Genomic DNA, 14,549 nt, shown 5'->3' on the forward strand with positions numbered 1-14,549 from the left:
CATTGGGTGGGGGGGGATAGGTCTAAAAGATACCAGTTGATGAAAGAAAGGAGATAGTTCTCTCTGAATTTAGACGAAAAAAATAGCTATTGGGCTTTGGAGTTAATCTTTCACCAGAAGGAAGAGAACTTGCCCATTTGACACCTTTATAAAATAGCCTACTAAATTATGCATGGTGGGGTTACATAATCAAGGACACACCCACCTAAATTGCAGGGCTCCCGAGTGGCGCAGCCGAAGGCACTGCATGTCAGTGCAAGAGGCGTCACTATAGTTAAATAAAGGTTAAATACAAATAAAAAATGCTAAACGCAGCCCCACAATTACCCTTTATTAGAGAGGGGGTTCGATTAATCTCGCCCGGGCACCCGTTTAGGCGTGTTTTTGCCCGGCTGAAAGTTGATTGCATTCGATTTGGAACCTGGCTGCTCCACTCTGTTTTATGGTGAAGTCGGCGCAATGCAAAAGTGACGTAATTAAGCACGTGTATAAATTATTAGGATTCTGTGATTGCTTTGGATAAAAATGCTTTATCTGCCCTCCCAATGAAAACTAGTCATGGAAAGAGATGTTGCACTATGTTGACAAAATGACCGAGCAGCGCAGATTACTTTTCCATTTGAGATGGGCACTCCTCCCTCCCCGCTTTCGCTGGATGACGTGCCGGGTTTCGCTCGGTTCAACCCGGGCCAGTGTAAAATAACTCAATCAATCGGTAGTTTCCCTTGTATTTTCCCATCTCGAGACACTTCATTACCCAGCGTTACCTGGGAATTTTGACGTCATTTAGATGAAAAAATGGCGGCGAGCAGCAGCTCAAACGTGAACGAAAATATTCCAGTTTTTGAGTATAAAGACATAAATACCAAACCATTCCACGTTGGCTCATTCAGAACAGCATGGCTTGAGAAATTGAAACCAATTGACTATTCCTACGAGGAAAAATACGAAGAGACTGAAGATGCCGACTTTGCGAAGGAGATGGGAATCGCACCAGAAACGTTGGATGAACTGAAAGCTATCTGCAGGTTTGTACAGTAAGGGGTAGTTATAAATGTATTTGGTACTCTAGCTAGGCAGCTGAAAAGCCATTGTGTCTGTCTAGTTGACAAGCAGTAACTTCTCAATATGCTAGTTACTTTTTCTCAGTAATATGATGTTTGTTGTTGAACTTCAGCGTCTGTAGTAGTGGACCAGGGATATAACTTCCCTTTGTTTTTGTTTTATGACGCATTTTAGAATCTTGGTCAAAACGAGTGGTATCAGAGATGGTTTTTATAAAGTGAAGATTCAGACCTTTTGCTGTCAAATGACCCATCTGTTCTGTATCTTCACATTGTTGAATCTTTTCCCAGCGTTGACACTCTTCGCTGTCAAGCTGAAGACGAGTCTCTTGACACCAACGTTGTGCCACCTGACCCCACTCTTCAAACACTAATGTAAAACATTACAACGTTTTCACTATACAAATGATATCCTAGACCATTTATACATGATAAATGCGCCAATTCCATGTTATGCAGACAGTTACTCATTCACTGCATTAAAAAAGTGTTGCCTTGTTCATGTTCAGACAGAGGAAGAAGAAGCAGGACTACAAAGGCACCCTGAGGATCGATAAGATAAGCAGAGTTGACCACTACCAAGACGAACTGGTTAGTTATACTCTGTGAAAGTAACCGCCCCTTCCGTTTTACTTCCGTGGGATTCATGATTATATTATTTAAGTAATTTAAGATATATAAACGTATATTTGTGTTTGAGGATGGATTTACTTCTACCAGGCGTTTGCGTTGCAGACCATTGCGCACATTGTTTTGCTCATTGAATACCATTGGAAAACAATGGGTCACTTGCATAGAGTATAACCTGTTGATGTGACCTTTAACCTGTAGTGTGACTGACACCCAGAAGTCTACGCACCCAGACCTCTGGGTCGTAATTCTTCAGTTTGGTGCCTAATGAACACGACCGACAAGAGCTAAGAGGGGGCTGTTTTTAGAAATTTGGTTGACGTGTGTGTGTGTGTGTGTGTGTGTGTTGTTTTGATCTTCTAGGAGAGCCTAGCGGTGGGTAAAAGGCCTGAGGACCCTGTTGACTTGGTGCCAGAAGGGGAGATAATTTTGAGCATCAACGTTCTCTACCCAGCCATATTTGAGAGAGTACGTGCAGTTTCACTTCTTCGATTCCAAGTCTTTGTGAGAATCACCAAAAGTTGAAAAGCCTAATTCCAACAATCTCCATCATTAGACACAACAATAGATGTGCTTTTGTAAGACATGTACATTATCTTTGCCTATTAATCTAATTTGTACCATGGCATTGTTGAATACCCATTTCTGATTGGCTTAAAGGGCATTCTAGAGCTTGCATTATTTCCCTATAACGTACGTTCTCTTCCAGTTTAGGTATGTGAGGCCCCACATGACCCTTCAGATGCTGGGCTCCCATAGTCTGGTGGACCTGAGGGACGCTATCTGCTGTATCAGTGACCTGCAGGTCTTTGGAGAGTTCAGCAACACGCCTGACATGGCACCGGACTTCATCAGCAAGGTGACACGCACACAAAGAGACATGCTCAAACCATACTATTGTAATGGTAGGTGGGTGCTTATATTTCCCTGTTTCACACATGTACAAGTGTGTATTATACACGTGTGAAATGAAAATGTATTATTTGCATATCCCAACTCCCCCTGAGACACCCTCAGAGATTGGGGTCACGGCCAGGGTCAGCCATTATCAGTGGCGACCCTGGAGCAATTGGGGTTAAAGTCTTTGCTCAATGGCACATAGGCAGGTTTTTTTACGTTGTCGGCTCTGGGATTCGAACTAGCAGCCGTTTTAGTTACTGACCCAACGCTCTAAACGCTAGGCTACCGTCGGAATGTGAATCCATAGTCGCTAGACAGTTTGTCTTAAAAAGTTGTCCCTTACATCACAGAGCAGTGCACAACAAACTAATGAATCCAAATGTTAGACGCTACCACCCCACTTCCAAAACCGAACATTCAGTAGTATAAGCCTACATAATAGGACTTGATCATCATGTCGGTGTTGGGTGAACCTTTTCACTGTCTGTTTCAGGATCACTTCAAATCCGCCTTCTTCTACTTTGAAGGGGTCTTCTACAATGACATGCGTCACCCTGAGTGTCAGGACATGAGCGAGTAAGTAGCTCTCTCTCTTCTTTCTCGTTTTCTCTGACATCCAACTGTCATCTGGCTACATCGACTGGACTGACTGAACCTTCATCCCCTCTGGCTACGTCGACTGGACTGACTGAACCGTCATCCCCTCTGGCTACGTCGACTGGACTGACTGAACCGTCATCCCCTCTGGCTACGTCGACTGGACTGACTGAACCGTCATCCCCTCTGGCTACGTCGACTGGACTGACTGAACCGTCATCCCCTCTGGCTACGTCGACTGGACTGACTGAACCGTCATCCCCTCTGGCTACGTCGACTGGACTGACTGAACCGTCATCCCCTCTGGCTACGTCGACTGGACTGACTGAACCGTCATCCCCTCTGGCTACGTCGACTGGACTGACTGAACCGTCATCCCCTCTGGCTACGTCGACTGGACTGACTGAACCGTCATCCCCTCTGGCTACGTCGACTGGACTGACTGAACCGTCATCCCCTCTGGCTACGTCGACTGGACTGACTGAACTGGACTGACTGAACACTTCAGACTAGGCTTACTTGAACTCTCACCTTAGCTGATCCTGATCCTGTGAGAGAACATCTGTGGAAATGGGCCTGTAGAAGCCAGGGAGTAACCCGAAAAAGACAAAAGCCAGGCCTGTATATTGCAGAGACATTTAGTGTAGAGTGAGAGGTAGGGGCAGATCCACAAGGTATTAAGACAATACTTTTTTCAGCCATAGAACTCTATATTGGATCGGAGGTGGAGATTTGGGAAGGTTTTAGGTGCAGAATATTGCATTCGGTTTGCCTAATTATGACCCAGACTCAACTATATGCCTGGGTTAACCTTTGGGATGTGTCAGCGGAATCAACAGAGATGTTAGATTGTAATGGGCCACAATCCAGTTCCTTAAAATGTCAAACAAGACCCATTGGAAATAGGAAAATACGTTCTACATGCTCCCCTCTCATCCACTTAGCCATTTGCTCAGTATCTGCTATATCTAATGGGTATTCATGTGCATTTTATTGATGAACTAGAAACAACCTTTAAGCCCAAGTATAATCAAATCATTTCGCAGACAAGGCTAGTAAGTATACTGAACAAAAATATGAACACAATATGTAAAGTGTTGGTCTCGTGTTTCATGAGCTGAAATAAAAGATCCCAGAAATGCTTCATACACACAAAGCCTATTTCTCTAAAATGTTGTGCACAAAGTTGTTTACATCCCTGTTAGTGAGCATTTCTCCCATTTGCCAAGATAATCCATCCACCTAACAGGTGTCATATCAAAAAGCTGATTAAACAGCATGATCATTACACGCGTGCACCTTGTGCTGGGAAACAATAAAAGGCCACTCTAAAATGTGCAGTTTTGTCACACAACACAATGCCACAGATGTCTCAAGTTTTGAGGGAGCGTGCAATTGGCATGCTGACTGCAAGAATGTCCACCAGAGCTGTTTAGGGCCTAATTTATTTATTTCAATATGAACTGTAACTCAGTAAAATCTTAAATCGTTGCGCTTTTAGATTTCCAAAGCGTATTTTCTGGGTGTTGGAGTTCATTTCTCTCCCTCTACTTTCTACTGTACTTTTCAAATTGGACAATAAAGTTGCATTGTACTATATGTCCAGGACCACCATTGATTGGGCAAAGACCAGAGACTTCCCCACGTTCCAGAAGGCCAAGATGGAGGACACCAGGTTCTACGACCTGATCGTGAAGGTGGGCTACCCCTACCTCTTCTGTCACCAGGGAGACTGCGAGCACGTTGTCATCATCACCGATATCAGGTCAGAGATCGTATTTTGTCATCCATATTGATACCTGGATTTTGAGCTTTGACTTGGTGTGTCGTTTCCCCCTACAGTGAGCTCCAAAAGTATTGGGACAGTGACACGTTTGTTGTTTTGGCTCTGTACTCCAGCACTTTGGATTATAAATGATACAACTATGAGGTTAAAGTGCAGACTGTCAGCTTTAATTTGAGGGTATTTTTAATCATATTGGGTGAACCATTCAGAAATTACTGCACTTTTGTACATAGTCCCCCCATTTTAGGGGACCAAAAGTATTGTGACAAATTCACGTAAAATGTTTAGTATTTGGTCTTATGTTCATAGCACGCAATGACTATATCAAACTTGTGCATCTACACATTTTTGGGATGCATTTGCTGTTTGTTTTGGTTGTGTTTCAGATTTATTTTGTGCCCAATAGAAATTCATGGTAAATAATGTATTGTGTCATTTACAATAAAAGTGACACACTACATTATTTACCATGAATTTCTATTGGGCACAAAATAATCTCAAACACAACCAAAACAAACAGCATATGCAAGAGCGAATATAGTAGACAGTTGCTGTCAAAAACGGATTGATGTGCTTTGCTGTGTCCTTTTGGTTGACCTCTTAATGACATCACCTCTGGATGGTCTCACTATATTTAGTGTGTCATTCTGTAACTTGACAGTACACCTGTTTCTTTGAAGTAAAAAATGCGTTTGAAGTTTGAACTTGTTGATCTCTTAGTGACATCCTCTCAGGTGATGTGTAGTGAACTTGTTGAACATAAAGAAATGTGTTTTAAAGTAAAAATATGTAAAAATAACTTTGGGATAAGAATATATACATATAAATATATGGATGAGCAATGAGTGACCATAGGCAAAAGATGGTATAAAATACAGTATATACATATGAGATGAGTAATGCAAGATATGTAAACATTATTAAAGTGACTAGTGATCTGTTTATTAAAGTGACCAATGATTTCAAGTCTGTGTAGGCAGCAGCCACTCTGTGTTAGTGATGGCTGTTTAGCAGTCTGATGGCCTTGAGATAGAAGATGTCTCTCGGTCCCAGCTTTGATGCACCTGTACTGACCTCACCTTCTGGATGATAGCGGGGTGAACAGGCAGTGGCTCGGGTGGTGGTTGTCCTTGATCTTTTTGGCCTTCCTGTGACATTGGGTGCTGTAGCTGTCCTGGAGGGCAGGTAGTTTGTCCCTGGTGATGCGCTGTGCAGACCGCACCACCCTCTGATGAGCCTTGCGGTTGAGGGCGGTGCAGTTGCCGTACCAGGCTGTGATACAGCCCGACAGGATGCTCTCAATTGTGCATCTGTAAAAGTTTGAGGGTTTTAGGTGACCTTCTTCACCACGCTGTCTGTGTGGGTGGACCATTTCAGTTTGTCCGTGATGTGTATGCCCAGGAACTTAACTTTCCACCTTCTCCACTGCTGTCCCGTCGATGTGGATAGGGGGGTGCTCCCTCTGCTGTTTCCTGAAGTCCATGATCATCTCCTTTGTTTTGTTGAGAGAGAGGTTGTTTTCCTGACACCACACTCCGAGTGCCCTCACCTCTTCCCTGTAGGCTGTCTTGTTGTTGTTGGTAATCAAGCCTATTACTGTTGTGTCGTCTGTAAACTTGATGATTGAGTTGGAGGCGTGCGTGGCCACGCAGTCATTGGTGAACAGAGTACAGAAGGGGGCTGAGCACACACCCTTGTGTTGAGGATCAGCGAAGTGGAGATGTTGTTTCCTACCTTCACCACCTGGGGGCGGCCCGTCAGGAAGTCCAGGACCCAATTGCACAGGGCGCGGTTGAGACCCAGGGCCTCAAGCTTAACGATGAGCTTGGAGAGTACTATGGTGTTGAATGCTGAGCTGTAGTCAATGAACAGCATTCTTACATAGGTATTCCTCTTGTCCAGATGGGATAGGGAAGTGTGCAGCGTGACGGCGATTGCATTGTCTGTGGACCTATTGGGGCGGTAAGCAAATTGAAGTGGGTCTAGGGTGGCCGGTAAGGTGGCGGTGATATGATCCTTGCCTAGTCTCTCAAAGCACTTCATGATGACAGAAGTGAGTGCTACGGTGCGATAGTAATTTAGTTCAGTGCCGCCTGGGGTACAGGAACATTGGTGCCCATCTTGAAGCATATGGGGACAGCAGACTGGGATAGAGAGATTGAATAGCCAGCTGATCTGCGCATGCTCTGAGGATGCGGTCTGAGCCGGCAGCCTTGCAAGGGTTAACACGTTTAAATGTCTTACTCACGTCGGCCACGGAGAAGGAGAGCCCACAGTCCTTGGTAGCGGGCAGCATCGTTGGCACTGTATTATCCTCAAAGCCGACAACAAAGGTGTTTAGTTTGTCTGGAAGCAAGACGTCAGTGTCCTTGACGTGGCTGGTTTTCCTTTTGTAGTCCGTGATTATCTGTAGACCCTGCCACATATGTCTCGTGTCTAAGCCGTTGAATTGCGACTCCACTTTGTCTCTATACTGACATTTCACTTGTTTGATTGCCTTGCGGAGGGAATAACTACACTGTTTGTATTCGGCCATATTCCCAGTCCTCTTTCCATGGTTAAATGTGGTGGTTCGCACTGTCAGTTTTGCATGAATGCCGCCATCTATTCACGGTTTCTGGTTAGGGTAGGTTTTAATAGTCCCAGTAGGTACAACATCTCCTATACACTTCCTTATAAGCTCACTCACACTCAGCATATACTTCAATATTATTCTCTGAAGCTACCCGGAACATGTCCCAGTCAGCGTGATCAAAATAATCTTGAAGCGTGGATTCCTATTGGTCAGACCAGCGTTGAATAGTCCTTAGCACAGGTACATCCTGTTTGAGTTTCTGCCTATAGGAAGGGAGGAGCAAAATGGAGTCGATCACATTTGCCGACAAGAGGGTCGGGGAGGGTGTTGTATGCATCGCGGAAGTTAGAGTAGCAGTGACAGTGTTTTTCCAGCGCGATCAATATGCTGATAGAATTTAGGTAGCCTTGTTCTCAAATTTGCTTTGTTAAAATCCCCAGCTACAAAAAATGCAGCCTCCGGATATATGGTTTCCAGTTTGCGTAAAGTCTAGTGAAGTTCCTTGAGGGCCGTCATGGTATCGGCTTGAGGGGGGATATGCACAGCTGTGACAATAACTGAGGAAAATTCGGTCAGCATTTGATTGTGAGTAATTCTAGGTCGGGTGAGCAGAAGGACTTGAGTTCCTGTATGTTGTTACAATTACACCATGAGTCATTAATCATGAAACACAGTCCCGGCACCTTCTTCCCGGAGAGATGTTTATTCCTGTCGGCGCGACGCACAAAGAATCCAGGTGGCTGTAGCGACTCCGACAGCATATCCCGAGAGAGCCATGTTTCCGTGAAACAGTATGTTACAATCCCTAATGTCTCTCTGGAAAGCAACCCTTGCCCTAATTCCATCTACCTTGTTATCTAGAGACTGAACATTAGCAAGTAATATACTCGGAAGCGGTGGGTGGTGTGCGCGCCTCCCAAGTCTGACCTGAAGACCGCTCCGTCTACCTCTTCTCCGGCGGTGTTGTTTTGGGTCAGCCTCTGGAATCACTTCAAATGCCCTGGGTGGTTCGGACAAAGGATCCGCTTCGGGAAAGTTGTATTCCTGGTTGTAGTGCTGGAAAGTTGATGTCGCTCTGATATCCAATAGTTCTTCCTGGTTGTATGAAGTAACACTTTAGATTTTCTGGGCTAACAATGTAAGGAATGATACATAAAAAAACAAAATACTGCAAAGTTTCCTAAGGCCTAGAAGTGAGGCAGCCCTCTCTGACGGCGCCATTTTGGTCAACCCGGATAGGTTTGCCTGTGTATAAGTCAGTCTTAAGCTTGTCCTGTGAACACTGCGAGCAAGAAGAAACCTCGCGAGAGAAACAGAAAACTCTAAAGAAGAAGAAAAACATGGAGTTGTTACTTACAGACACGCACGTGATGACCGTAACATCGGAAGTAGGATGCAGGCTTCAACAGAAAAAGGGCTTAGTATAAATCAACACTACAAAAAATAGTTTTCTACATTTGTGCAGAACCCAAATACTACTCATAACGGTGCTGGGAGATCAAGTGGTTATGTCTACTGGACAGCTATGGGGTAAGGCGTTTGATTACCCAGCCTGTAGCCGAAGGAGAAGAATATACAGACCAAACCTTGAGTGGAATACAGGCTTGAGGACTGGGATGTGTTTCACAAGGTGGTGTGTAATGAGCTGAGAGTTAGCTCACAGGGTTATTTATACCTTGTACAAGGGGTAGGAGGCTAAGGGTTATTTATATATTGTACAAGGGTTATTTATGTATTGTACAAGGGGTAGGAGGGCAAGTGGCGGTGGTGTTCGGTTACAGTCAGTCCCAGGTCAAAGACGGACATGCTCTTCTCTAAGAACAGTGATTAGAACAGTCTTTTCTAAGAACAGTCTTTTAATATTGCATAGAAAACTTTAATAATTGTAATATGTATGCTTACATTTCTGTACTGAAGATTTAAGAAAATAAAAGGTTTTAAAGAAAATGTTATTTACCTTTTTAATGAAATCTTTCTCTCGAGCTGTCTCTCCCCGCTCTGTTTCTGTCTCTACACAAGAGCCAATGGGTTCTTGGGATGTGTGTGTCAAATCAAAATCTAATTATATTTGTCACATGCGCCGAATACAAAAGGGGTAGTCCTTACTGTGAAATGCTTACTTACAAGCCCTTAACCAACAATGCATTTAAGAAAAATAGGATTTAAGAAAATATTTCCTAAATCAACTAAATAAAATAAAAAATGTAACAATAACGAGGCTATATACAGGCGGTAGCGGTGCGGGGGGGTGTCAGGTTACAAGCAGGGGTATTTATAAGCAGCGACGTGTCTGCAAGCTCGGAACTCTAGGCGTCTAACAGATAACGCCTTAATGCGTTCAATGATATGAACTTAGGGTGACCCTAGGTTCACAACATGCTTAATGACTTGGGCACCCACAATGTTTCTGCTTATGAAGCAATAAATGATTGACAGGCTTAAAACCACCTATAAAATATAATTGTACTCTTTAACGATGTGTTCTTTACTAATGACTTAAACAGATAATTTTAATATTCCCCTTCAGTGATTCCCCAACATCTTGTCAACATGTGCTTTTCCACATTGTTATATTACAGCCTTATTCTAAAAATGGATTAAATAAACTATTTTCCTCATCAATCTACACACAATACCCCATAATGACATTAGCGAAAACAGGCATTTTAAAATATTAGCAAATGTATAATTACATTATTATTTTTTTAAATACCTTATTTACTTAAGCATTTAGACCCTTTTGCTATGAGACTCAATTGAGCTCAGGTGCATCCTGTTTCCATGGATCATCCTTGAGATATTTCGACAACTTTGTTGAAGAACACCTGTGGTAAATTAAATTGATTGGACATGATTTGGAAAGGCACACACCTGTCTGTATAAGTTCCCACAGTTGACAGTGCATGTCAGAACAAAAATCAAGCCATGACTTTGAAGGAATTGTCGTAGAGCTCCGAGACAGGATTGTGTTGAGGCACAGATATGGGGAAGGGTACCAAAAAATGTCTGCAGCATTGAAGGTCCCCAAGAACACAGTGGCCTCCATCATTCTTAAATGGAATAAGTTTGGAACCACCAAGACCCTTCCTAGAGCTGGCCGCCCTGCCAAACTGAGCAATCGGGGGAGAAGGGCCTTGGTCAGGGAGGTGACCAAGAACCCGATGGTTACTCTGACAGAGCTCCAGAGTTTCCTCTGTGGAGATGGGAGAACCTTCCAGAAGGACAACCATCTCTGCAGCACTCCATCAATCAGGTCTTTATTGTAGAGTGGCCAGACGGAAGCCACTCCTCAGTAAAAGGCACATGACAGCCCCTTGGAGTTTGCCAAAAGGCACCTGACCATAAGAAACAAGATTCTCTGGTCTGATGAAACCAAGGTTGAACTCTTTGGCCTGAATTCCAAGTGTCACGTCTGGAGAAGCATGGTGGTGGCGGCATCATGCTGTGGGGATGTTTTTCAGCGGCAAGGACTGGGAGACTAGTCAGGATCGAGGGAAAGATGAACGGCTCAAAGTACAGAGAGATCCTTGATGAAAACCTGCTCCAGAGTGCTCATGACCTCAGACTGGGGCGAAGGTTCACCTTCCAACAGGACAACGACCCTAAGCACACAGCCAAGACAACGCAGGAGTGGCTTTGGGACCTGTCCTTGAGCGGCCCAGCCAGAGCCTGGACTTGAACCCGATCGACCATCTCTGGAGAGACCTGAAAATAGCTATGCAGCGACGCTCTCCATCCAACCTGACAGCTTGAGAGGCTCTGCAGAGAAGAATGGGAGAAACTCCATAAATACAGGTGCGCCAAGCTTGTAGCGTCATACCCAAGAATAATTGAGGCTGTAATCGCTGCCATAGGTGCTTCAACAAAGTACTGTGTAAAGGGTCTGAATACTTATGTACATTTTAATATTACCTTTTTTTGTATATATTTGCAAACATTTCTAAAAACCATTATGGGGTATTGTGTGTAGATTGAGTGGGGGGAAAAAACATTTAATCAATTTTAGAATAAGGCTGTAACGTAACAAAATATGAAAAAAGTCAAGGGGTCTAAGTACTTAACGAATGTACAAAAAGTGTGTTAATTTCTAAACAGGTCACCTGATATGGATGAAAATAAGCTCAAATTTAAGCTGACAGTCTACACTTTAACCTCAGTCATTGTATCATTTAAAAACCAAAGTGCCGACTACAGAGCCAAAACATGTTGCTGTATCTATGAGAAATCAATGTGTCAGAAATCCGTTCACCTTACTCATATCAGTACTGTGAAGAAGGTCAGATTTCTTGTAAGACAGCAGGTCAGGGGAAAGTGCTGCCCTTTCTAGATGAATAGGATCAAGTCATTTCTTTGATCAATTCACTCACATGATAAAGAGCCTTGAGGCTTTCCAATTGATCTGTATTGTAGGTCAGCCTTTTAAGCTTTCTGAGACTGATTTGATTCAAGTTTTAGCATTCTTCTGACTGGTTTTCTTTGCTGGAGGCACTAACTGTGCATGAAGGCTGGTTTTGTGGCGTGACGTTTCCAAGAAGGCCTCAGTGATGCCAGTAAAACTGTTACCAAACTGTGCTGGCTCAGATATTTTCCCATCACTTTGTCCTTTTCAACAGTTTTTATTTAACCTTTTATTTTGACAGGGAGTCAAGGCTGAGATCAAGGTCTCTTTTCCAGATGAGCCCTGTTTAATACAATACAGAATACATTCATAAAAAAATGATAGTGTTTTGCTTTTCATGTATTGTTGTCATTTTAAGACATTCTTCAGTAAAAAGATCCCCTAGGAGCCATCACATGCCCTGGACCAGTGTTTTCCAAACTCGGTCCTCTGTGGAATGAGTTTGACCCCTGCGCTGTAGGCCTAGGGCACTTTTTCCCCAAACTCGGTCCTCTGGACCCCAAAGGGTGCACATTTTGTTTTTTACCCTAACACTACACAGCTGATTCAAATAATCATCAACCTTTGATCATTTCAATCAGCTGAGTAGTTCTAGGGCAAAAAACAAAATGTGCACCCTTTGGGGTCCAGAGGACCGAGTTTGGGAAAAAAGTGCCCTAGGCCTACAGCGCAGGGGTCAAACTCATTCCACAGAGGACCGAGTGTTCGCTCCTCCCTTGTACTTGATTTGATTAATTAAGGTCAGCAATTAGTAAGGAACTCTCCTCACCTGGTTGTCCAGGTCTTCATTAAAAGGAAAAACAAATACCAGCAGACACGGCCCTCCATGGAATGAGTTTGACACCCCTGCACTGAGGCACCAATTCATCATATTTTAAAGTGCATTGGAGATCATTCCACGATAAAGGTGAAAGGTTCCAGTCACTATGGTAGATGCGTAACAAGGCTAGCTCAGTACAGCTTGGTTTGGCTAGGTTTCATTAGTGTGGACATGTTTTTTATTTTATCTCTGCCCAATGTTTCCAGACTGGCTCATAAGGATGACTGCCTGGATAGGAAGTTGTACCCTCTCCTTACCCACAAGCACAGGGTCATGACCAGGAAGTGCGCCGTGTGTCACGTCTACATCGGCAGGTGTGTAGAGAAAATGTCGCCCACAATAAAAGATAATTACTTGGGTCCTGAGTTTTCCCTTTTTACATGACCTGGCCAAAAAAACATAGCCCTAATAATTGACTGTACATTAGTTTTAATTCATTACAAGTTGTCAGTGTACTAATTTGACTTTTGTTTTCAGATGGTTAACCACAAATGATCCATTTGCCCCAAATGACCCGTGTCTCTTCTGTGAGCGGTGCTTCCGCATGCTTCACTACGACAAGAAAGGAAACAAACTAGGACAGTTCCTGGCCTACCCTTATGTGGACCCTGGGGCCTTCAACTGAGACCGAGCTGGTCACGTTACTAACGTTTCTCCCTTCTACTGCTGTGCAGTATTGGCACATAGGGAAGTTATTTCTGTTGGCATTAAGGCACTTTATCTACTGTTCTATTTGTCTTGGGATTCATGATCACATGGAAATGTTTGTTAATAAAGCATTTTGTTTGCTGTAGTCCTCTAGAATTGTAAAGCTCATAGACTGTTCGTTTTGGATTGATGAACCTTCAGTGGTGAGCTGGTGATGTCACCAGCTCATGCTACTCATGATGAAAAGTTCACTTGAATGATTATAGCTTTGTAGCTCGTGTGAAGAATTGGTTTCACTAATTAAAGTGGAAGTAAGTGGGAAAACGCCCTTGTCTTCTGCTGCCTGTCGTGGCTCTGGATATTTCGTCCTGCAAAAGCTCTTGAGTGATGGTGACTTGGAAGGGCACTCTAGCAACGTCTTGATTCAAAACACTTCAATGGAATAATCTTAACCGATCTGTTAGGCTAATAGTTTTCCATGTGACGGGTGAAAGGATAACCGTCGACTTGACACAGTACCATTGATAGAAGCAATTTATTTAAATGCGTACAGATGAGGTCAATTACACTGCTCAAAAAAATAAAGGGAACACTAACATAACACATCCTAGATTTGAATGAATGAAATATTCTTATTAAATACTTTTTTCTTTACATAGTTGAATGTGCTGACAACAAAATCACACAAATTATCAATGGAAATCAAATTTATCAACGCATGGAGGTCTGGATTTGGAGTCACACTCAAAATTAAAGTGGAAAACCACACTACAGGCTGATCCAACTTTGATGTAATGTCCTTAAAACAAGTCAAAATGAGGCTCAGTAGTGTGTGTGGCCTCCACGTGCCTGTATGACCTCCCTACAACGCCTGGGCATGCTCCTGATGAGGTGGCGGATGGTCTCCTGAGGGATCTCCCAGACCTGGACTAAAGCAAACATGATGTCCCAGATGTGCTCAATTGGATTCAGGTCTGGGGAACGGGCGGGCCAGTCCATAGCATCAATGCCTTCCTCTTGCAGGTACTGCTGACACACTCCAGCCACATGAGGTCTAGCATTGTCTTGCATTAGGAGGAACCCAGGGCCAACCGCACCAGCATATGGTCTCACAAGGGGTCTGAGGATCT

The 14,549-nt window shown here is 43.6% G+C and overlaps 1 protein-coding gene across 1 annotated transcript; it reads left to right on the plus strand.

Annotated features, from left to right (window-relative positions):
• The first annotated feature begins 798 nt into the window (after positions 1–798).
• snapc3 (small nuclear RNA activating complex, polypeptide 3) lies at positions 799–14,012 on the plus strand. Its single transcript, XM_038981737.1, has 9 exons — positions 799–1,028; positions 1,356–1,439; positions 1,574–1,655; positions 2,058–2,162; positions 2,404–2,553; positions 3,088–3,170; positions 4,798–4,956; positions 12,978–13,085; positions 13,249–14,012. The coding sequence occupies exons 1-9, from the start codon at positions 799–801 to the stop codon at positions 13,394–13,396; spliced, it is 1,149 nt and encodes a 382-aa protein (XP_038837665.1). The 3' UTR covers positions 13,397–14,012.
• Positions 14,013–14,549: the final 537 nt, after the last annotated feature.

This window comes from Salvelinus namaycush, chromosome 42 (genome assembly GCF_016432855.1).
Source record: "Salvelinus namaycush isolate Seneca chromosome 42, SaNama_1.0, whole genome shotgun sequence".
In the NCBI taxonomy this organism is placed as follows: Eukaryota; Metazoa; Chordata; class Actinopteri; order Salmoniformes; family Salmonidae; genus Salvelinus; species Salvelinus namaycush.